The sequence below is a fragment of the Mercenaria mercenaria genome, chromosome 4 (assembly GCF_021730395.1).
Source record: "Mercenaria mercenaria strain notata chromosome 4, MADL_Memer_1, whole genome shotgun sequence".
Classification (NCBI taxonomy): Eukaryota; Metazoa; Mollusca; class Bivalvia; order Venerida; family Veneridae; genus Mercenaria; species Mercenaria mercenaria.
In genome coordinates this window covers 51,463,835-51,490,358 of record NC_069364.1, presented here as the reverse complement: position 1 = coordinate 51,490,358, position 26,524 = coordinate 51,463,835, and the positions used below count along the sequence as shown (strand labels likewise).

Sequence of the window (26,524 nt, the reverse complement as noted above, 5' to 3'; positions counted from 1 at the left end):
TGGATATAGTTAATATTTTGGGAGTTTTGTAAATGTTGTTAATTCATAGCCGGGCATCTAGCTATAATTTTTTTGAAATGATTTTGTTTCTATTTCGCACATTTCAAGCCTAACATGTTGCAAGGTAGTTGTTTTTAACGGACACTTACCCTAGTCGTCACACTTGTCTTTTCTGGGCCAGTCAACGCTGTACTTGTCACTTCTTCGCGTAGCACTGTTGCTAAGGTATTGAAGAAACTTGATTTTCCAGAACGCACTTCCCCAAGGAGTAAGATGTTTATATGATCTGTGTTGTAATCATGATGGAGTAATTCATTCAGTTTTAGCAGGTCTTCCTTTTTTGCTTTTAGGCGAATGTCCTGGAAATAAATATGAATGCATGCCTAGTTTATAGCCAAGCACACCTTATGTTTGGATCTAACCATGGAAGCATTTTTAACCTTAAAAATATCTGAAAATTAATGTTTAACTATAAGAAATGCATTATAAAAGAATAAGAAGAGCCCCTGGAAGCAATGAGAATATCCAATCGAACCAGAGCAACACATCGCAAACCGCATGCAGAACTTCCCTCAGACTGACACTTTTATAGAAAGATAAATGAAGACAGGGCATCTACAAGATGATTTATTAATGCTTCAATATGAAATATGAGTGAATGCGAGCGCTTGCGTTAGTATGTGTGCGCGCTCATCCATGTCGTGCGCGCGTGATTGAGCGAATCTAACTGTGATCATGAGAACACGAAGTGCTTGATATCAAAAAGATCCAACCTACGCAAATCATATCGCACATGAATTCACATACCAGTTTTGGTATATTGTGAGCTATACATAGGCGAGTATTTTACGGTATACAGTCGTACAAGTATATGTGACTTTACCCTGCTTAACACATAAAATGTAACAAAACTTTTCATTTGAAAGAAAAATATTAAACTTCAAACATTAGCAGCACAAATAACATAATGTTGTCAGACACTGCATTACCAAATAGATTTAATATGACTGTTTGTTCCTGACATATTTAATTGATTCTGTTACAACACTGTTTACAATGCTATTGTATGACACATCTTTTATTGCTATTATGTCAACGTCATTATTTTAAGGAAATACGAACATTTAACATCAAAGATTTAATGCATAACAAAACGAAACATTTAACGTGGCGTGTATGCAATTCACTCATCAATTCACATGAATCAATATACACACCCATGTAGGTACGCAGACATTAAGTAATATTAGCATGATATGCTACATCTGACTTTTATGCTTCTTCAGACATGCATTTAAATATGCATACAGAAAGATTTTCAAATTAATTCATTCGAACGTTCTATCTTGAATTTGGAATCTTCACAATTCACAACGACATTTTAACATAAGTATCAAGTTCTATGAAATATATGAATTCGTTTCTGCTACCAGTGATTGTACACTTGAAAGCCTGATATATGATGATAACAAAATTAAAATCACCAGCACATTTTTGTTATTTCACTTGTAGGATTTTTAAATGATTTCCACAAAATTAAAAACTGCTAGTTTTCTAACTAACAACTCCACTTAGACATCGTTGGGAACGATTTTTGCATCTCGATGGATGTATTTCTGTGTTGCACAGTTGTACGCAGGTACTGATGCGGTCACATGTATTCAGTGGCATCAAATACGCTCTTGCAGCTGTCTGTGGAACAAATTTCCGCTTGACAGAATGGCAGATTCAAATATTATTTACTCGAAATTGCTTGAGTCATTAAATCAAAAATACTGTCTGAATATGTATATGGGGTTCTAGATATCAGACAGATATAATATCGGCACTCCTGACAGCACACAAACTCGTTAGACACTCGTTAGCATTTGCTGTCAAACAGCATTATGACTAATACAGAAAATTAATTAATTCATGTAATTCATAGACAAAAAATTCATTGTTTACATTTTCACTTGATACCGGTTCATTTGTAATACCCATTATATTTCCAAAAATCAAAGTACTCTTGTACGGTCTCTAGAAAGTAGCAAGAGGGCATGGACGATAGCATGCATTTTCTCTACCGTCCACGAACGGACACAAACAAACTGAGCCTGCAACATTTTCATTTTGTCGTGTCGGTCGACCTGTGGAATTTGCACTTTTAGTTACTTAAATGCCGTAGTTCAGGAGAGACAGTGAAATTGAGATCCATGCCATAAAACTTTACAGTATCTGACCCCAGTGGCCTTGATATACGGGGAAGCTGTTTTTAAGATAGCAGAAGTATCTGAACAATCATGGTAAACGGTATCAAAATCGGGCAATCAGTTTTTGTCAGAAAGATTGTTAAGGTTCCACTACGTACATGTAGAAAAACTGGACCAGGCCTACTGGTGGCAACTTTTTTGGCGAATCTGAATGATTTAAACAGTCTTAGAAGAAGAAATGTGTGTGAAATAATTTCATAACAGTCGGGCGCCTAAGTTGAACAACCGAGCTTCCGAAGCCAGCTGGATAGCGTCCTCACATGAGAGAAATCCACACCCAAGCCAGGTTTCATGTGAGGGTCAAGTAATTTGGAGTAAGCGGCCTTAACCACTTGGCCACGGGAGCCCCTTAACATGAAGCTTACTTTTAATGACACTTTTAAGTCAATTCCACTTGTAAGTAATGGGTATGACGTAGACATAAATCATGAAGTCTTACATTATAGTGTTCATCGCACAAACAAACACAAACATTTACAGCAGCTTATATGTTAGCACATGACGAAGGGCTTAGTTTGGCCTAAGGCTAGCTCATGCCCTCGCATCAAAATATTTGTTTGGTAGAATGTGAGTTCGCTTTTGGAATGACTCAATTGCAACTTGCTGATACAATAGATATAATTATTATAGGTAATTTATTACATAAGTAGTATAGATCATGGCGGTATGAGCGCAATTTTGACCATAACTGAACGCCCCCTGTAACCTCAATTGACCTCTGCTGACCAACTAACAACAGGTTTTGATTCGATGAACAACCCTTGGTGTTGGCACAATTTTTTACATCTACTGACCCAATACCCATGGTACTGTGAAAACATTCAAAATAAGCTATATAATGAGGATTTGTTAGAAGATTAACCATAATATGCAATTAAACTACCTTAAAAACAAATCAAGAAAATAACAGACACCCGTATGGGAATCGAACCCTGGACCACAGCGACAACAAAATCATTTCCAACGGTCTTTCTCATCACACCATGGAGGCTTGTGTAACTAGCGCGGGTTAAATATCGATACAATTGAGAGAGTTTACCTTTACAGTAGGTCGAGTTCAATGCTAAAGTTGTCTCATCACTGAGACAAATTCGTCATAGAGTTGAATAAAATACTGTTTTGTACTAAAACGTGGTATCTAAAACACCAGGAGCAGTGGTTAGTGCGTTCGTTTAATATGCAGAAGGTCGTATGTTCGATCATCACCAAGATCAGAAGTTCTTTTCTTGAAGTTATACTTGTTTAAAATATGTTTTATTCTGCCTTCTTTCTTTATTTGGTCGTTGATGTTTAAACTTTTTATACAATAGATCATATAACGATACTGTTTTGTCACATTTTTATGAAAAATAAACAATAATATCCACACAATACACTTGTTTTGTCTTGATATTGTATGTTGTTATACTTTACTCCTGGAATATGTTTGATTATTGTTTTTGGAGGGGTGGGGGAGAATGTGGCAATCCGTATGGGTCAAAATATATATCGTTTAGGTAAAGCACCAAGGAGTTCCAGGTCCAATAGAATCACCTACATTAATTATTCCACATTCATTATTTAACTTTAATCGTGCTTTTGGTAAATTATTTCTACTAAATACACCCCTAAAGTTTATAATTTTCAATTGTTTTACTCATTGATAAATTTCAAAGTTAGAAATTGCTTTATTCTGAAAAACTATGAGTTTTGAGTTTGTACCTTTGGTACTTTGAAATTTTACTTTCTTTACTAGTACAAAAGGAATTCGTTTATACGGTCTTCGCTGAGAATCAATCCGTATGCCATGTGCCTGACCCTTACCACTTAACAGTAATGCAACCAAAGGTATTCCAAGACTAGCTAGAAGACTCATAAATCCTCCATTTTGTTTCTGTTTTTGTGTCTGTTTTACATTTGTTGTTGTTATTACCAGATTTTGATAATTGGTTTTGTTGACTACAGGTTAGATATTGTGCTACATGTTCTTTTTTGTCATTTGCTATGGATACACCACTTTTCCTAGTAGTTTGTTGATTTTAATCTCTAAATCCTTTCTCAATTTAATTGATCTGCGTTTTTGTCAAAAGTAAAGGAAAGTTTCCACGCAATTGTTCATACTTTAATCAGAAAGTATGTGGTGTTTTATCATTTTGCCTATTGTTTATTTTGTCAATCTATTACATTTACTTTATATTCAATTTAACTCATATATATTATATCATTTTTATTAAACAATTATAAGTTCGTTTCCAACACTGTTTAATTGAACTGTTTCTTTATACATAATAATTGCAAAGCGCCTAGCAGTACAAACGAACACGCACATGCCACAGTAAGTCCACTAACCCAAGAATAGTGTCAGTAGTGTCAGTAGTGACATTTTAGTCTTTTTAACTGATTGGGACCAGAGAAGCTATATTTTCTGTCTCTGAAAGTTAACTGGATCTCGAGGATACATTGAATACATAGAGATAGTTTGCATTAAGGGATATAAATATATTCAGAACAATTGACTTTACCATACGTGAGATCCGCTAGGATACAAGTTCGCATTATAAGTTATTATACAGCAGAGAGAATTTATACAAACTAAATCACCACCACAATATACCAGACCAATTACGGCAAAGCGTCTAGCAATACAAACGAACACGCACATGCCACAGCAAGTCCACTAACCCAATAAGATTAGTTTCGGTGCTGCTTTATATACGAGCTCGAATTGTACTACACATTCGTACTGGTTCAACATTTTCATATATATATATGTATATATATATATCTCGGACTAGCGGTTAAAGAGAAGTCGTTTTCAATATTTAGGTCTGGTACTCAACCAAACCAACGGTTTGAACATGTTTGGAAGAGGACAGTTCAAGGTACATCAAGGCCAAGTTGCATCAACCTTCACACAGTATCAGAGGAGTTGCCGTTTTAAGAAATGGTTAACGGACGGACACCGGATGAACGTCGGTCGGTGAGTGATCACAATAGCTCACCTCGGGCACTATATGCTCAGGTGGGCTAAAAATCGGTTTAGTACTTATTATCACTTACATGCTGCTCTATGTCGACTTTCAATTGATCTGTCATTTTGTCAGGCTCGTCTGAAACAATATATCATCATAGCTACCAATACTACTAAGCATCACCGTCCTTATAGCTATGTTTTAACGCGGCACCTTCTAAAGGCTTAGAAAGATTTAAAATTAAATAAAAATGTCGGATGCAATTGGGTGAAATTAAGAACAAAACATCATGACTACGGTTCAAATCGGGCGGAATATAGCGAATGTTACTCTTAATCAAATACAGCTATGTTCAACAGTCGGAAACGTACAACTGCTATTTCGCAGATGTGTACATGTGATTAATTGGCATGAATGATACTTATAGATATCAGCAGTATCAAAATGCATAAAACATACCTTGAACTTGGTACACGTAGACGTCAGACACAGTCATCAGTCCTCCGTTGATTGCTTTGGGATCGACATCGCCTGCTTTGTCTTCGTATACGCTTCCAATGTTTGTTTTACCATTTAATTGAAAAACATTATTCTCTAATTTTATTTCCCCATACCAAGTTGCTTTAAACGTAAGTAAATCATGATTTGCGAAACGGCCTCCACCGAAAGTTGGACCATTGTTTCGATGGCAGTATATTGCCCATTCATGACAGTCTGGTCTTATTTCAAATATTTTTATTTTATTTCTTTCATTGTCTTCTTTATAAAAAAGAAATGCATCTTTATCGCTTTTAAATGAGCCTTTCTCAGAAGTCCAGGACTGACTTGTGTAACCGCCAAACAACATATTTTGAGTCCCGATAAGTATAGTGACCGTTGGACCTTTTGAGTCACATAGATTGTGAAACTTAAGCGGGTCGCATCTGTGTTTGCTTGCACAGTAGAGTAAGTCAAAAGATTTGCGGCATTTGTCTTCCTCCTTCTTTGTAATCTCACTTTCAATGTCACGCAAAATACGCATCACCGGCGTCCTATAAAATTTGAGTACATGTATGAACTTACCAGAACAATATTCACTGTATATTATGGAGTTTAGCTCTCAATTAGTTTCAACGGAACAAACTATAATAGTATTAAACATTCCTGGTTCTGGTTCTGGTTACAAATTTAAATAGAAGAAAAGTAATTCAAACAAAAATCAATGGTTTCATATTCCTCTAAAACTTCATTATGTCATCAGAATATCCTATCCTCATTATGTAAAAAGCATTTCGTATCTAGAAAAATATAGTACGTCATTTGTTTTCGATTAAATACACATTTTATTTTCTAAAAAACAGAAGCTTTATGTTTTCAAGTCTAAGTCAAATCTAGTAAGGAAACGGATTGTTTCTACATTCACAAAAAATATTTTTATAAAATGATAAAGGGTAGTCTCTCTATATATGTGTGTGTATGTATAAGATCCTTAGAGTAAAAGAGCGCTACAAAACAAATTAATAGCAGGATCGGCTTGTTGTGTCTATTCACGGGAGACACCCCTTAACAGCGGTTTAACTTTTAGACTATGAAAAACGAAAAGATTGAATATATTCATATTTCATACCCAGAAGTTACAAAAGAGTAAGTCTATATGATATGTTTCTATCGCCATAAATCAATTATCTAAGCTTTCTTGTACATATTTGTGACTTTTAACTTGTCTTTTAGCAAATTGTGTCTCATGCGCTTTATCAAGTAACTGCTAAGTCCATAAGGCGCATTGTGTTTTTGGCAGTTAAATTATTTATCTTTTCAATTTTTTTTCTTAACATAACTCTTCTGTTGGGTTGTATACTGATACTTTGATGAACTAAATTAAAAGGTAAACCATATGTACGCTTTATATATAAAGTTACAAGCATAACCTAATGATTTAGATAAAAAAGTGCCAGACATTTTTTCGATATGATACGAAGGTATCGTCAAAGAACTTGGCTTATTATTCCAATTTTCGCAAACGTTTAAAGGTTCACATGCGAAAGATGGATCGGTCCCAAGTCTGTGATTAGTGATCGTGAGATGTGATTTAAAAACTACTGAACTAGAGTAAGTATGGAAGTAAGTAAATTTTGTACGTGTTAGCTGATACATTTCACATTTATATTAATATGCTTTTTTGTTTGTTTTGAAGTTGCATAACTGATCCAGATTATAAGCTTATTTCATTTGAGGATGATAGTGTAATCAAGCGAAATATTAACAAACTCGATTTGATCGAGTTTGTATATGAGAGGTACATGAAAAGTACAACACCACTCGTGCCCCTTGCACCGGCAAAGGCTGAGATGTTGAATGTACTCCATGACCACAAAGCACCTGGAAATATGCCTAAGTACAATAATGTCATAAAAAGATAACTATTACTGGTCTTGTGTTAAGATTAAATAGACAAAACAACATAATAAGACTAGATTTTTCCACAATTATTTCTGAATAAGTTCATATTGACTAAAATTTCAAAGTAACGTTTTTTTCAGAATTTGATCAGTTTTTATAAGACTTGTCGTATCAGGTCAAATTTGTAAACAGTAAAAAATCAACATATAAGAGACAGTTTGATTTAAGGTGTTCGCGGGGTTCCTACGAAAATTTCTAAGTATGAGATATAAGACTGATATTAGGTCTGTATGTACTAACATCTCCTGTCTTTCATTTGGAGAAAAAAGAAAATCTTTCCGAGTCCACATTTCCTTTGAAGAGCGCCACCTAGCGGCACATGTATTTTTCAAGGTGAAATGCCGTTTTTCTGTAATAATCACATTAAAATTAATGTTATTACATTTTTTCAAACTCAGGAATATGGCTAAATTCAATGTTATTGTTTACATGTTGCATTTTGTAAATTATTTCATTTAGAAAATGCTTAAATAAAGAGATGTCCGTAGTAGGGGTGGGGAGAAATGGCCAAAATATATAATGTGTTTCATGGCCGTTTAGCCGAAATAAATTAAAACGGAACGGTCAAAGTTCTTGATTTTTAAATATATTCTTCTTTAATCATTTCTGAACAAGAAAATAAAATAAAAATAGGGGATTTCACGGCAGATTTTTTGTAAATTTACTTTTTATTTGTTTTGGTAATGTACATATTGTGACGTTGATACGTCATTTATGGCGTTAACGTCACACAAACGTTTTGTTCATTATGTCCTTTAAAGATACATTTTTGTATACACAGGATGATGAAAGTACCGTAAATGAAATATTTTTACTAACTAGATTCACATTATTTACAGTGTTAAGTAATTTACAATCTAAGTATATCATCTAGAAATATACTTCAATGTCAGTTCAACAATTTCCTTAAAGACGCTAATTATTTGGTTTATATTATTATGTAAAATGTCATTTAAAAATGATGACCACGAACACCCTTGCCGTTTCTGTCAGGGTATTAAAATTTCAGCTTGTCTCAAATTCTATTAGACTAGCTGTTTGCAAGAACAGGGTCTACATTCACATGCATTTCTGAATACTGGCGTCTTAATTAGCATTGCGTGCAACCAATACGCATCTACTAAATTGTTTTATCCATTTTTGAAACATTTTTAGAGCTAATTTAATGCATGAAGACATCACTGTAATCAATTCATGGTACATTTTTAAGCCGTGGATCTCCAACGCAATGATCACAGTAATTCATTAAGGAACATATCCAGTCGGTGGTTGCTTGTAGACTTCACTATAATCATTTTAATTATGATACATTTGTGATCCATGATATGCAAAACTGTGAAAATAAAATCAACAGAAAAATCTGACAAGGCGCTTCAAAACGCATAAATGTAAAATCCCCATTTGGTGCTTGCATATCGTAACTTCTGTTCACTTTGCGCTCAATGTCACGGACATTCTTTATGCGATGTTGCTCATTGCAGTCTGTCATAGCTGGAGCGGTCTTCTGCGCATGTCCTGAACTGATTATCAATCGGAGCGCACGGCAAAAATACGCAAATTATTGTACGACAGCATGCATTTAGTGTATAATATGTATAATATACTGACAAAAGGTTAGGGTTAGTATTACAATGGTCACAAAATATATATATTAAAGATAATTTTCATTCTAATTGCATGAATCCGGTATATACCGGGGTCTGTAATTTATACAGGCGTTCCAGGTCTGCAGTGAGTTGCCGTCCTGAAATATCCGAATTTACTGCCAATTTCAGAATAGTGCGCCGATTCAATGTTTGCACCATACACATGGAATGACTGACTGATATCGAATTTTTTATCGTAAGTGGCTAATTTTGTAACAGTCATTTACATAAACTCCGCCCAAGACGCGAGACAAGTTATGTACATTTATATGATTTAATATTATCTGGGGTTTTCCCGTTAATTGTCTAAACAAAACATAAACTGAAAAGTCAGTCATGCAATGTATTTACGGTTTTTAAAAACTAATGATATTGCAGTTTTCAGCTGTGTCTCAGAATCAGTTTCAAGTCAAACATTTTTACAATCTCTATCCAGAACGGTACAGAATAGATTTTCTTTAATTGATAAACATTTCTTTGTGACAAATTCATAAAAAAAATCACTCACTACAAAATGCAAATTTAGTCAGCGGGTGCATGTAAGTTTTAAGATCAAAAGATGTCTTTATACATGTAAAATTACACATGTCCTAAACAACATGTGTATTTCTGTCGCTAGGTCATGGACTTTTCATGTTGAAAATACAATATTTGATTTAAACATAAATGCGCTGTTTATATACGTAACTTAAGTTATAAAGGTAATCAAGTTTTATGTGTTTGAGAATCTAGTAAGCATGCAATTGAATCAACTGGAATCATTTATTTTTGTACATTGAACATGTATTTACACCTAATCATCGATTCAACTTTCGGTCCTGTAGCCGTTGTACATGAAATCAAACGCTGAGTGGTTAAGGTCGCCAACTTCAAATCCCATCCCCATTATCGAAGTGGGTTTGAGTCTCACCCGGGGCATTGAATTCTTCATGTGAGGAAGTCATTCAGCTGGCTTACGTATGGAAAGTCGGTGGTTCTACCCAGGTGTCCGCTCGTGACGAAATAATGCATGGCAGGGCCATCAAATCTGGAAAGTCGCCATAATAATTATTATGACGTATAAATGTGACGATGCAACGTTAAACCCAAACAAAAATAAGTGCTGGACTCCTTCATTTAACTTTATATAATAGGGAATTAAAACTTGATTCGGGATTCATGACTAAGTAAGTTTCCTTGCCAAGAAACTTGCTCACGACGGAAAAATCTTTTTTTTTCTTGGGTTTAACGCCCGTTTTCAACAGTTCTTCCTGTATTTCGGGTGGGCAGTTTACCTAACCATCGCTGCTGGGAAGAACCAGTACAAGGCTCCCGTCCTCCGTAAGAATCTACCAACCGTTCTCACATAAAGAGATATGGCCGGTAGCAGGGCTCGAACCCATCCCCCACAGGTTGCAGTTATTTCAAGTCAGCGACTAACCACTCGAGTACAAGGGCGATCACACGATGGATGGTTACTACAATTCGAAATCTAGAAACAACATGGGTACATAGTTGCAGTAATGCCAGACTGAAGTCGACATAGAACTTCCAAATAGATTTATGTCGATGGGTTCGACTAACAGCTTATTTTTAACTCTACTTTTTTTTTGTTTGACTAAAGTTTTTATGACATCGCATACCACATGTTTTCAGTAGGCAGTAATCATTTGACGGATTTCTATGAAATAATGTATCTTTTCATATGGAATCTTTTCTTATCGATGTTAATTCTTTGGTTTGGTATTCTACAGTTTGAGAGAAAATATATGTATAAAATGGAAGACTGGAAGTAGTAATCAGACTCAGATGGACGTATAGTTATAATGACCGCATCACTTTGTATTTTGTACCGACGATTGTTGCGTAAATTCATACCCAGGAAAGGAAATGCGTATATGCGTATATGTTTAATGAAAATTGGCTGCGTGTTTATCTGCACCATTTAGCAATTTTTGAAGCAGTCTAAAAATAAAAAGTGCTAAGACTGCACGCGATTTACCCAGTCGCACTCAGCGTGCGTTGTGGTCCGATACTCATGTGTAGAAGAAATGACTTACTGAACTAGACTTAGTGCTATTGTATTATAGTAACCTGAAAGCATATTCAGTAAAGTAATATCAGTTAAAATAGCAATGCATCGAGTGGCGCCTGCGCAATAAACTTTTTATTACAAAATCGTGTGCATGGTCATAGATTTCCATTCTCTATGTAACAAGAGCCAAATGTTCTATTATTTGCAACAAGCTGCAACAGAACTATGTGCCTTTTGAAACAGAAGGGCACTACACATATTAGTCCAACTAATTTGAAGTGATCATCAGGAAATACCGAGATATTTTTTTCAAATGGGCAATATCCCTACTCGCGTCAAACACTTGAAAGACCAAAATAATTGAACAATTTCCGATGAAATTTTCATCGCTGCCTGACGATTTAAATGCTATAAGTTTAAGTGCCGATTATTTCATGAAATGGCCATAAATTCAAATAAAACTTACATGCATCGAAAGGGGATTCAATTCCTCATTGACTTGTGTAAAAATTATCAAAGAATATCCAACATTACGAATTTTCTGGTGATTTAAACCTATGTATGTACTGTACACGATTAACGTTTACCGTGCTGACACACTAATATGCACTAATATGCACAAACGATAAAACCAATAACTTTACATGTTCTGTGATTTATCCTCCATTATTTTGGTCCTTCAAAGTTTGACGCATAGATTTCCCGTCACAAATATAAAACAATCCGAACGTCGAATTATTTTGACTAATACATGTCAGGCGCGTAGCTACCTATACGCAAAAAACGCAGTTGCGTACACATGGTCCTCAAAAATTAAAAACAAAAAAAGTCTAAAAATGCAATAAAAACTGAAGGGGGAGGGGGTATATACCGATATATTTCCTTTCTTTCAGAAGAATTCTTAACAGCATTCTTTGTCGCGCTTTCAATGTAATGAAGTACATATTAAGTATAGGGGAAGATTTATCTTTCTTGAAAAGTTTCTTCACCGCCAAGTTTAAATATGACCGGATGTCAGTCAGATGGTCCGCCTTATCCAGACGTTTTACATGGGAACCTGAGCCTAAATGATGAAGTTAGGTAAAGCGTTCTCGGGGCATACACTTAACAAAAATTCTCTAACGCTACCAGTAGTCTTTTCGCTATAATGTTACAACTACCGTCGTCCAAAGATAATTCCGTGAAAGTTTCAGGACGGTTAAAGGAGTATCAGGCATTGTTTGAAGGAAAACTAACTAACAAAAAACATTTCCGTAATTTGAACCTTTTGTATTTTATTTGATGAAGCCCCGATGATTTGCAAAGTTGCAATTATTTCCAATAAATACAATTCATGACGTGAAAGTCAACATTCCTAATTTAAAAAAAAATTATTTGATTGCTACCAATATAGTTAGTTCTCAGTACATTTAATAAACATGTAAATTGTTATCATTATCTTTGGACATTATGAAATATAAAATTTTCAACCACATGACACGTGATATTCTGTCTCGTGAAACGATGTCGTGTGTGTATTAAAATTATCAATTTTAAAGTTTGTTTAAAGCTCGACTTATGCATATTTGAATACATGTATTCAAAAATCTCCAGTATTTCAGTCACGTACTATCAGGATTCAATTTATTTTAAATTTGCAAGAATATTTCTAATGAAAACCGTTAACATTCGCGCTAGTAACTACTGTAGCATAATTATTGGCTATTTGCGACTTTGAAAAAACTAGGGTTTCATCGGATTAGTGATAAAATCTGCTATTTTAGCCTTATTTCATTGTTCATTTTGTATCAAACGTTATTTTATACATTGTTCTAAATTCCCTGGAACTTTTAGGTAGTTTTAAAGTTATTGCGAAAAGGCTACCGGTAGCGTAAGTAAAGTTAAGTGATACGAGGTTAATTTACGACAATAGAAATTTCGAAATACAACATTCTACAGGACGGTTGATTTTATTTAACATGAAATGATATTTTATTTTGGCAAAATATTTCAAAGGATTCAAAATTTTACGCTGTTTTTCCAAATCTATAAAGAAATAGCCGTAAAGAGAGCCCTTTGGTTTACACCTGAAATTCAATGTTAATGTTTAATAGTTAATGACAAATGCATTTAAAACCATTTTGATGAAAAATATTCGCTGATTTGATCAGCATTTAAGGCAAAGTTCCTTACTTTTACGAATTTTGTGTCATCTTGTGACTTTCATTTTTTGTAGTGTGTGTCTTATTTATAATGCATACAATTCTATATAAGTGGGGCGTTTTGAAAGCGGTTCAGAGTATTACTTGGAAACATAATAATCTCGTTGAAATATTTAATCAAACACTGTTGCCACCTGATTTTCCATAGGTGGGCGGGCGCCATTGAGACAGATATTCCATTCAGCTTGCCAGATACCATTATTTAAAGCAGCACTGCAAGACCTATATCCTCTATCTATATTGTACTCTGTGTTAGTATTCCAGTATCAATGGCTACCGCTAAACGATCGACGAGTAAAGACATACTTACTGAACACAATGACCACCATGCGCGTAGCGTGGCATACTCAGTTACTCGGCCGAGTAACATTTAAAAAAAAACAGCTGAAAACTCTGTAGAAGCAATATAAAACTGATCAGGAATGGGTATGGGTGTAGAGATAATGTCATAGCATATGAGTATGTTGTTGTCTTGCTCCTTGACTAATAATATTTGTGACGGCAGATTGCTGTTGCTCTTTTATCAAAATTTCGATAAAAATTTATAAATTTTATTGTTTTTTCTTGCTCCACTTGCACTTGTTATTGTAAATACATATTTAAATCTAAATGCATTTAAAATTCTAAATACACATATGATTTCGGATGCATATATACTATAGCTGGTACTGACCATAAGAACGATCTTCTTAATGGCAATTGTCCATCACTGGTAAAATTTGGAAGGATAAGCAAGCGTGTCTGTAACAACTTCGAATTCCCAAGCATTATTTCCTAAATAAACATAAGTCATCTATCCCATAATCAAAGAGAATCAACGAGAGCAAAAAGAACATGTTCATAAATTAACATTTGGACTTTGTTATCCTCATTGCCATAGTATAACATTCAATTTCAGTCATATAAACTATTAATTCATTAATTTCTACATAGAAATCATATATCAGGGTAGTATAAAGCCGCCTTCTTTCTATGCCCTTACATTCATCTCCCAAAATTTATTGCAGAAAAAATACATCAATCAAAATTATTCATGACATGAATTTCCCAGTCCAATACTATCACTTTATATTTCCCGCAGTAGTGCACTATGACAAGTCTGTCAGCGCGTAACATTATCGCATGCGCATTAACCGTTAATAAGTAGGGTATAGTATTTTTGAACCATCGGTATTCAAGAAATTACTTGAATTGTTAAAGACCCACCACGACCTATTAACCTACTTATTCCTCCCACATGAACTTGGTGTAAATCATTCTAAAAGTACTGGGACAATTTAGGCTCTCCTTGAATTAATGTGTTTTCAGAGCTTCATCTGCAAACTTATTCAGTCATTCTCTTCTCAGTTAGTTTTATATAAATAGAATAATAATTATCTTACACTGTAGAAAGGAAGTGCGGTCTAAACTCACCAAATACATGAAGTACCGTGCATACTGCTGCATTAATTTAATAATATATTTAGACATTAAACATATTGTCATGGACTTATATATGTCACTGTCAATTTTAACTAAATACTTGTTATTTCTCATTTTCTCCATGCAAAGAATGTATAATTACCATCATAGAAATACAAAAGAGTACAGTTATTTTGTGGTGCGTATTTACGGTAACTTGACAAACAGCCACTACTGACCGTAACATTTTATAGGAAAAATTACAAGTATACATAACTCTCAAAACACTAAAATTGAACCTCAAACAAGAGCTGTCACTATTAGTGACAAACGCCCCCGTGTGCTCAAGAATGCTACACTTATCTGCGCAAAAATGCCAGAATAGTTTAGGTATGAATCATTTTGTGACCACATAAAAGAAGTTCTCTAAAGGTAACCTTGACCTTGAAGCTAGGGGCTGGGTCTTGAGCATGACACACCAACTCATTATATGGAACAATTGTGACAATAAATTTTAATATCCCTTGATGAATAGCAGATTTATTGATCGGACAAGAAACATATAATGTTAACATTTGACTTCTAAGTGTGACCTTGGCCTTGAAGCTAGGGTCTTGGTCTTGCGTCTGACACGTCTTCTTAATATAGGGAACGTTTATGCCAAGCAATTTTAAAATCTCTTCATCGAGGAAGAGTTATGGAACGGACAAGAAACCGACTATGTTAACCTTTAACCTCTAAATGTAACATTGACCTTAGAGCTAGGGGTCTGGATCTTGTGCAGGACATGTTTCCTCGTTATTGGGAATATTTATGCCAGGTAATTTCGAAATCCCTTGATGAATAGCAGAGTTACAAACCGGACACGAAACAGACCCTATTAACCTTTGACTTGACTTCTAAGTGTGACCTTGATCTTGGAGCTAGGGGTCTGGGTCTTGTGCGTGACACGTTGTCTCATTATGGTAAACATTTATGCCAACTTGTTTTAAAATCCCTTCATGGATGACAGAGCTATATACCGGACACGAAACAGACCCTATTAACGTTTGACTTCTAAGTGTGACCTTGATCTTGGAGCTAGGGCTCTAGCTGGGTCTTACGCATGAAACGTCATTAAGGTAAATATTTATGCCAAGCTATTTCAAAATCCCTTCATGGATGGCAGAGTTACCGCCCGGACAAGAATTTACAAAGTTACGGTCGGACGGTGTGATTTTAATATGTCTACCTTCGGAGGCATAAAAATCAAAGAACTTACTGCAGTGTAAATAAAAAGTTATTTGCTGAAATATCGTTTAAAGATGTAAGGGAGTTATTAATAAATAAAACTTAATAATAACATAATATATTAAGCTGCATTAGCCCTAGTGGATTTAATTTGTGCACTAGTCAGTAGTGTACATGTATTTACAACTATGATTTGCACGGAATGTCACGGGTCAGAGGAATAGGTAGAATGTTCTAATCACTATTACCGGTGCTGAGTTAACAAACTGTAGGGAATCTAAAGTGGTAGTATATTCATGGCATGTAACGCACGGAATAATTATACATCCTACACCTTAATAAGTTTGAAATATGGTAATACCTCGATTTCTTTAAAATAAAAAAGTGGAATACCACAGGTCACCCAACACGACATAAATGAAAATGTTGCAGGTTCGGTTTGATTGACGGTAGTGGAAGTGCAAGCCCTCTAGCCCCGAGTTGAGCAGAACTAAACATTTACACATGTAATAAGAACCAGAAACAAATTTAGAAACCTAGGATATACATATGTGCATATTGCCTTTTGTTTGAATAAATTATCTGTCTATCTATCTATCTATTCATCTGTGCAATAAATACTCAGAACCAGTTAATATTTAATTACTAATATCGTCTGGACAATTTCTTTATTATTGTTTCGTGATATAGATCTTATATTTCAGCCTTAACACCTGTCACAAGACTTTTGTCTCTGTACCTTTATTTACTTTATTGTTTCCAATAATGTGTGATTCATTTCACGGACATTGTTTGAAGTTTTGAAAGGAAGTCGATTGTGATATCAAAAACATGCAACAGATGGCAAACAATACTTTGGTCTAGAAATCAATATAACGCTTACAACATTTTCCTATAACTGCAATATCTAAAAGAGAATTTATCGTAAATTTAGATGAAAAATGAAATAAGAATCTGTTGAAATAGCTCCATCATTTTGTCTGTTTTTAAATTGTGCATAAGTCAAAGTTTGCCCTCAGCAGTCTGATCAGTTCATAGGCATTTTTGAGTATTTACTACAAGGTAATTTGTATAAATTCTGTTGTAACACGCATGAACATATGTATACTTTACTTAAGAATTGAATAATAATTTCTGTGCGTTTGTACAGGTATAAAGCACATTGGGACTTCCTGCAAATTCATGAATCGCACAAGCGATACTTGGCCTTCCAGTGTGGTTCATACCCATATGAACGCACAAAAATATAGCATTTAGTTCTTAATATATTTACATTTTACGATAGCTTGCTACAAAAATAACTGATTTGTTTTCTAGGAGTATCAGAAAATCAAAATAAATGTCAAGATATTAATATTTCCGTCTTCCTATAACAGAACAGTCAAAAAGGCCCGCCCACGTTCAACTATAATTCGCCTTCCGATAGAAATACAGTTCCTGGTTTTTGTTTGAAATATTTTAACTCCAGTGAAAATTCATACAGTCGTGCTCTGTGATCTTTGACACCAGAAAAAAAATAGTTAAAGCTATAATTAAATGTTCTTTTTCAAAGTTTTGGCGTCCAATTCTGAAATAATGTTTGGAACGTGACCATTCTGTTCATGTTTTTTGGTGAAGGACGTCAGATTACGCGTGCAATATCGCAGAAAGGGTCCTCATTGATATTATTGCTCTAAAGTTGTTTTCTATGAAAATTAACGCATTTGTCTTTCCATACAAAATGTATAGTGAATGCAAATTTTGTATACAACAAATAAGTTCATGTTATTAATTTGTGAATAACAAATTTCGTCCTGCCTAGTCAAGTCCTTCCAAAATGTCAGCCCCGCTCTTCTCCCCGACTCCGATTCGTAACGTTTATCAACTTATATAGACCTTTCTTTATATTCCGAGCCGTTTGTGAATAGTTTGTTCTAAACTAAAGGAGCATAGTTTTGGTTAGAAAAGTCGTCTCTGACCACTGACACGCTGTCGGGACTTGGGCTGTTAATCGTTTACCGGGAAAATGTACTGAACAGCGAGTCTGTTCTAGATAACTTCACTAGAAGGAAGAATAGGAATTTGGCGCTTATTTTTTTAATGAACTGAAATATATTTTACATCCGTCAATTCGATTTTCTACCATCAGAATAATATGCATATAATAATTTTACACGACTTTATACAAATTAAAGTTATACTACTAAATTTAAGTTAACATTATTAACCAGGCCGAAATATCATTTTCTGGTGAAATTAATTTTGAAAAAATCGTTATTGTTGGAGAAACGTCATTAGAAAGACATCGCGGAAGTGAGCATTTAAATGGCGAGCTTTTCTGAAATTGGCAGTATTCGCATCTGCGTCAAAATGCACTTTTACACTAAATACTAGTCAAATATTTTGTTTTCAGCATTCTGGCGAAGACATTTCAAAGTACGTGTAAATGGTGGTTTTATTTATTTCTTAGTTTTATCCGTCTTTTAAAATTTTTGAAACACCAAAAGAAATGCACGAGATGAAATCATAGTGGTTACTTTTTTTATATTACATTCAGCACTGGAATACCATACTTCGATTTTGGAATAAAATCTTCATCAAATAAGAATGATCCCAATTTGCCGCCAAAATTCTATAATCGAAACTTTTTGTATTGTACAACAGTGAACCATGTCGAAAGTGCGTTCCGTTTTATTTTATTTCGGCTAAACGGCCATGAAATACACTGAATATTTTCGCTATTTTTCCTCTCCCCTACTACGGATATCTCTTTATTTAAGCATTTTCCAAATGAAATAATTTACAAAACGCAACATGTAAACAATAACATTGAATTTAGCTATATTCCTGAGTTTGAAAAAATTAACATTAATCTTAATGAGATTATTACAGTAAAACGGCGATTTCCCCTTGAAAAATACATATGCCGCCAGGTGGCGCTCTTCAAAGGAAATGTGGACTCGGAACGATTTTCTTTTTTTTCCAAAGGAAAGACAGGGGATGTTAGTACATACAGACCTAATATCAGTCTTATATCACATACTTCGAAATTTTCGTAGGAACCCCGCGAACCACCTTAAGTGTACTAATGGCAATTAAAATCAAGTCCTGAAAAATTAAGTGAACCACCTTTTCTATAGTTTTACATGGAATGCAGTAATATAATATCTCAGTTTCCCGATTTGAGCGTTGAAACTGAGATAGGTACTTCTGCTTTCTGACAAAAGAAATTAAAGGAACGTTTTATTATACATATTTCTCATCTTCTTATTAATACGACAAATAAATAAATGCGCAAACATTTTACTAGAGAATTAGGTTTACACAACATCTCCACAAAAACTTTGACTTAATTCAAATTATCATATAAATCATACAATGATAATGTTCGTACTATAGTGTATACATTTTAAAATAAAACCATATATTTCAGATTTTATTCTTTAACATGCGCCATGCGAGTTGAAGTGAATCATTTAGAAATAACAGCTGATACATGCCGCATCACTGCTTTAATATTACTCATATGCAATATATGTATACCGTCAAAACTTTCTAATAGACATTTCGGCTTTAATGAATATGTACATGACTACGCACATGTGTTATGTACTTCGGTCAAAAGTGTTTTTTTTTTTTCAAAATAACGAGTAACGTATCATTAGCTACTATTAATACCAAGTCTTATATTCACGACACAGCTGAGTCGACCATCGCCATGTTTAATATTGAAAACATTCAAAGCATTTTATTTGCGTATGAAATATTCCGCTGTGATCGAATATATGTGTTTTTTCTTCCGCTCGGCCTCTGGTTTTCAGCCCATAGTTCTGACTCCTAGTATGATGTTTGCACAAACCTGTGGTCACAGCCATATTTCATATACGACATGAAGCCATCAAACTATTCATATCTATATTTAAGGCGATGACAATTAGAAAATCAGGGGTGAGGCTGGCAGATTTTAAAATTACACCACATATATAAACTAATACATGTAGTCCGGTCTCAGTTATAAAGACAGTAAGTCCAAGAAAATATATTCTAAGATCTCAAAAGACATTTAGCTCGCTTCGCCCTCAAAATATAGTCCAGTATACAACATAGCCTACTACCTTCTAGCCAAAGTCAGCTTGCAATAAAATGTTATAACCTTGCCTCAGTTAAAGGATATCCTAGAATAATCACAAAAAGTACGTTCGCTTGGCTCGTAAGAACTACTAGTATTCCATTATGTTCCATATCGTTCACATTCAGTATGAAAGAAAAATTTGTTATGATTTGGCTTTACTTCAAGAAAGGATATCATATTTCCTTCAACCACATATGTATTTCTTCGCTCAAGTAATTATTCAAGAACTTCTTGATATACTTAAATATAAGTTGACCATTTAAACGTTGACATATTTGTATTTGAAATGGTATGCCAAAATTCAACCTTTGTGTCGTCTGCATATTGTGCTTAACCTGTTGTTTCACACATCCCTTTTATTCATTTAGGAACATAATACTGTTTAAAATCTATTCTATGTAAATGGATGATTCGGACCAAGTTTTCTATGTACATAAATGAACGACAAACGAGCCTGAGCAAAATCTGCCAGCTTAAGCTCCTCTTTTGTTCTTATAATTGTTTCCTAGTTGTTGAATCTGAACAAAACTACCGCCACTGGAGAGGTATTTTTTATTCCCCAGCTGTCAAAGACTGGTGAAACATACAGTATCCGCGGTCCGCCCTTCACAATAACTTGCGTTTTCAGCCCTTTTTTCAGTTCTCATTTAATGAAAATAAAACGGTATAAATCATCAAGTGATCATGCCTTCTTTCCTAAGTCAACAACGAATAACGAATTAGTTGATATTACTACCAAACGGATAGTCATGGCACAACTGACATAACCACCCTGGAAACACTGATCTTAGACTAGCTTATATACTTAAGGCCATTAAAAACGCAAGTGTGGGTTTAGCATCATTTCTAGCAAATGTTAAGGGATATAATATAACAAACATATACAGAGCTGCTATTCCAATCATTTATGAACAATTTCATCCATGAAAAAACAAAAAAATAAACAACCTTTGCCACGTCAGAGCATATTCTGCAAATACACCGTACAAATGAATTGTGATCAAATTTACAAAATCTGCCAGCTAATACTCACTTATTACGTATTTGTAGTTATCAGAAAATGACAACTCATCCAAAGTGATAAAGAACCACATATTATGCCCGTGTTTTCGAAAACTGATAAGCTTATCTTATCCGTGAACTAAGCACAACGTCCCTGTTACAAAGTAGCCATTTGAAAATGATTCTTGATTTCTGCGTGTTTGGTAACAAAAACAGGCTACAAATATAGAATGGACGCGGACGCTAGCAAATATTTGGATGTCAGTTGGGACCTGGCTTTTGTAGGGAGAGACAACGAAATGAAAATGGTCCGAGAATTATAACAGACATACAAAACGATCGGGATATACAGGATGCACAAGATTGGAAAGTCAAGGTTTCTCGTCGAATTGTTTCGGAATATGAATGAAAGTGGTGCTACATGTCAAATGAAGATTTTGAACTGGATGATATCACCTCGTCGTACGTACATTACAAATGGTTCAATGATCTGTTTAGCTTTACCGGCTTACATACGAAATGGACATATTTCAAAAGTAAATTCCCTGAAGAAAGCATTGTGTGTGATATATGTAAACGTTGTGATATTAATATGTCCTGTGAATCAAAGAAAGACTGTTTAGACAAGTTGTAAATGCAGTTATTGAAAGTGTTAAATCTTGCAAGAAGCAAATAATGATCTTCTTGGATAATGTTGATAAAATCATTGAATCAGACCTAAAAGACTACCTTTTATATTTTATTCATGAACTGAACGAAAAATGTCCAAAGATTAAACTCATATTTTGTTCAAACAATGAAGTAAACAGTTTACAGAAATCATATGGAAGATTAGTTCTCGGTCCTCTTGCTGAACGTTCTATTCTCAAGTTAATTTACCTGACAACTGAGTGTCCAGATGGTGTATCAGTCAGCGAGTATGACGACAATGTATCACATGATAAGGATGCTCGGAACAACAGCGTAGAATTAGAAACTGTAGAGGACTTGTTTAAACAAGAAAACAAATATTTCACTTCAGAAAACAAAGTTAACGTGGAAAAAATGCAACTTTATGTGAAGGTTATCCTTTAGCTACAATTATATGCGGTATGTCAAATTTATATATGCATTATATTCAGTGATCACATACCTTTTAGTTAACTGCATTCCTTGTTAAGATTCACATGTGAAAATATTTTATTTTTCTTAATTAATTGCCGTCTTATATTTTTAACTTGGCAAACGAAAGAGGTATAAAGATTTAGCTGAACAAATGTTATCGTTGAATGAATGTGTACTATAGACCAAATATATTTCTTTAGGTTCACTACTTACGGAGGATGAAGGGATTTTAACTCCTGGAGAATTAATGAAGATTCTCACAGAGTCTAAACAGGAAGTTCTAGGTCAAGACCATTGTCCACCAGAGGACAGATTAGGTATGGAACATTGAAATATCATTTACTGCTCATGAAACAGAATAAGGAAAGAATAACTTTGTTTGCAACTTTCAAAGTGTTTGATACGTGATACTTAGTTGATAATATGATTGAAATTTTCAGATATGAAAAAGTATTTCCCTTACAAAGAAAGACAAAGAAATAACTAAATTGAAAAAAGTTTATGATACGCTTCGAAATACATATGCCAGCTATTTGATGTGATATACAAATTTTAATTTCTTATTAAAGCGTGATACATTTCAGATACTTGTGATACACCACTGCAAAAAGTAAAGTCTGTTTACCGTGTAATATTCAATGAGAAACGAATAGCGTCAGAAGGTAATAGCGGAAATACATCTTATAATTCAGAAGACAAAAGGTCCATCAACAAATGAAGTGTTGATGCACACAGGCTTAGGGCCGTATTCATTGTTAAAAGTTTGAAAATTGAAATTTCATAATCTGACATGAACAGAATGACGTCAGAATGTTAATGTTTTAGTTTGCTTCTGTTCTCTTGCAGCTTCAGACAACACAGGAAGTTCAAATTAGTATAAATTTGTCATGAGCCGAGATATTGCAAGTTAAGGATTTGCTGTTTTGATATTATATAATTTGATTAATACTGTCACAGTATGATTAGTGAATGTCAGTATGCATTGAAAATTCTATAGATCCCTCATTTTCCTAAAATATTACAAAACTTAAAGCTTTAACTAGCATCAAATGACAATTGTTTTATGAAATTGTAGACATTCATGACGATTCGTGTGTACTTTGATATTGTGGTTAGGAGGTAAAAGGTTAATACACCTGTTCACTGTGGATAACTGTGATGTAATAATTGACAGTAAGCACTAGACTATATGGAATAAAAAACACCCATATATCACTGCACGGTAGTGCTTATTTTGCTGCCGCCAAAGTTCAATCGTTGTCTGCCTTAAAAGTGAATAAAAAGGAACAATTTTATATATTCTAGCTGTAACTGACGTATTGATTGCAGATCGCCAGTTTAGTGCACACGCTGTATATATCTTATAACTTTCAGTTCGTTTCTTTTGTAAGCAAGTAACCTAACTGTAAAAACATTTTACATTTATCTGCCATATCGTAGAAAAAACGATATATATATATTGCTTCAACAAGTCGTGCCCAGTATGAAATATATTTTAACTCTGTTGTAGTATGTATTTCGAATTGTAATTCATTGAACTAACACAAATATTCAATAAAACAAATATCATAGTATTACTTATATTTTATCTTTTTAAATTGTTCCTAAATGAGACAAAGGTTATTCATAAACATAAAAATACTTCAACACAGGCAAAAAACAAAGATGGAAGCCCCCAACAGATCATTAGGTAGAGCGCTAAACTTCCGATCGAGCAATCGAAAGTTTGATCACGGCCGAGGTGAATGTTCTCATAGACGAGTTGACAGACTATAATGTGTTTGGGGTGGGAGCGGGATGTTGTTCGTGTTAAAACGAGCGGTCATTATCGGATACATCAGAGTATGTCTGAGATGCTGCACCAACTTGCTACGACGAATGCATTCAGGTTCACAATTGTTTTCAGTTCCAAAATTTATCCGTTTGATGTATTTTATAAACACGATTCTTCAAATTCCTGTGCTTTGTGAAAACAACAACAACAACAACAACAACAAAATAAAACAACAAACAACAAAACGTGTTGCAATAAGAAATAAGAAACGTAAGTCACTTTTCTTGGTAATTGAGGTATATATTTTTCATCTAAGAGTACCAAAGCACTAAATGACACAGAAAAGCTTACATTACAATTACTAAGGAGGAAGGTTAGATTATCTGAAACACTAATCATTGATTTGTACGTGAAATTCAAGCTTTTAAAGGACAAAGCACTGCAAATATTACTGCTAATATAATACTACTGTAAATATAACTACACTTTAAATAATTTTTCGCATATGCCACCGTCCCGCCGCAGAAAAAAAAACATGATTATCATAGATCCGTCTGCTCCATATCATTTCTATTTATAATAAACTTTTAAATTCTGTTACACAATATACATATTTCCTTCTGAACATCATATACATGTTAATATATAGGTAATTTCCATTGAAAACACTTCGCACTCTAGTATTTTATACAATTTTTATACATTCTTTAATGCGTTGCTACTTGTCGACATGATATACGCTGTGAATTTTTTGATTCTATCGGGTATTACAAGCATAATGGACGACCTAGTGGTCGCCTATCTTTTGCGAAATGAATATATGCATTAACACCGAAGATTAATTTTTGCCTAACATACTCGTGGGAGGTTATTTTTAATCAACACTAAAATGCTCACAGAAGGACTAAACTTTTTTCCACCATTTTCTTAGAAATTGGGCGAGCTTTTTGTCAAACATGTTTTTGCAGGTGAAGCTCTGTCTCTGTCTGTCTCTCTCTCTCTCTCTCTCTCTCTCTCTCTCTCTCAATTCAATCGAGAATAATTTTGTTGTATCCGCCAGTGACTCGCACGAATAGTCACTTGTTTGATTTTCATCCAAACATCTATACAAAGTTCAACTGGGACATATGCATTTCAGATTATGCAAATTAGTGGGTAGGTTTCTAAAATCGAACCTAAATTCCAGAAGTGTCAAACAAGCGAAATTATGTGCCAGACTTATCATATAACAATCCTACTATTAGCCGAGTAGCATTTGATTGAGCTTTTCGTTGTTAAAGTACCAAATGAGTTCCTTTCTCATAGGTTCATTAGAGATTGATTAGATTTAGGATTAAGGCAAATAAAGTGCTTGGTGTTATCGCGAGATTTGAATTGATGTCATCTCCAATATAGACTAGGGGTCTGCAACTGACCACAGCTTCAGCTTCTTTAACTTCTGCGTTTAACTAGTATTTACTCAGTAACCTTCTTCTGGTCAATTTGCTGAGGGATTTCTTTACAATACTCACTAAGCGTTCATAAAACCAACTGTTCGATGATACATATCCAATTCCTAGACTCGTAGAATAATTTTAAATTTCAAAACTCTTTTCAATATTTCTCCAGACTAATTAGTTGCTTTTTTGGCTAATTTGAAGTACTTTCCATTGTCAAAAACTATATCAATAGGTGTTCTTTTGCTTAAAATGAATCTTCTCAGACAGTTCAGAGAGGCAACGGTTGTCATGCTGGGTACTACTGGTAGCTCTAGGTGTAAGGCTCGGATAACCAAGCACTTGAATAAGCTTAAAATACTTTTCTGTTTGCTTTTGCCCCCCTAACATATAATGGACCAAGATAGTTTATTCCCGAGTGTGCAGTAGGAGGCGATTCTGTGACTCGTGTTTGTGGAAATTGAGCCATTAATGGCAAGGACCTTCAGTCTGACGACATGTCAAGCTCTGATTTAATACTTTTCTAACCGTCGATCTGCCGTAAGAAATGGAATACTTTTGTCGAATCAAATTCAATGTCTATAAAGCACCACTATGCAGCGATCAATTTTTGCTTCCTTTTCAATGATCAAATGAGTAAATTTACTATTTCCGTGTAGTAACATTGGAAATCTGGTCCACACGTATAAGTATGCGTGTTCTAAACGTCATTTTCAACGTAACACTCCTTCTTTATATGTGTGTAATCCAAGTTGTGATTATAAGTTCTGCCTTTTGTTTGCTGCACTAGAGCTGAAGATATCTTTATAATTATTTCTTTGCACACGTGTCATAATTTTTAGTTCCGTGAAATTCCTTTTAAGTTGTAAAAACTGGATCGACCTTTTCGCCTTTCAGTTTTCAATAAATCTTAGGGTAAGTCCTGTTACTTGGAGGAGACAAAAATCGTTCAAAGTCAATTTC

At 34.4% G+C, this 26,524-nt stretch overlaps 1 protein-coding gene across 1 annotated transcript in view; it reads right to left on the bottom strand.

Moving 5' to 3' along the window:
• LOC123551683 (uncharacterized) overlaps positions 1-6,230 on the bottom strand; it is a 74,334-nt gene extending 68,104 nt beyond the window's left edge. Inside the window, exons 1-3 of the mRNA XM_053541144.1 lie at positions 5,663-6,230; positions 5,292-5,341; positions 150-359 (exon numbers count right to left, since the gene is read on the bottom strand). Of these exons, the coding sequence (XP_053397119.1) occupies positions 150-359; positions 5,292-5,341; positions 5,663-6,224 (822 nt within the window). The 5' untranslated portion in view covers positions 6,225-6,230. The remainder of the gene's footprint in view (positions 1-149; positions 360-5,291; positions 5,342-5,662) is intronic.
• Positions 6,231-26,524: the final 20,294 nt, after the last annotated feature.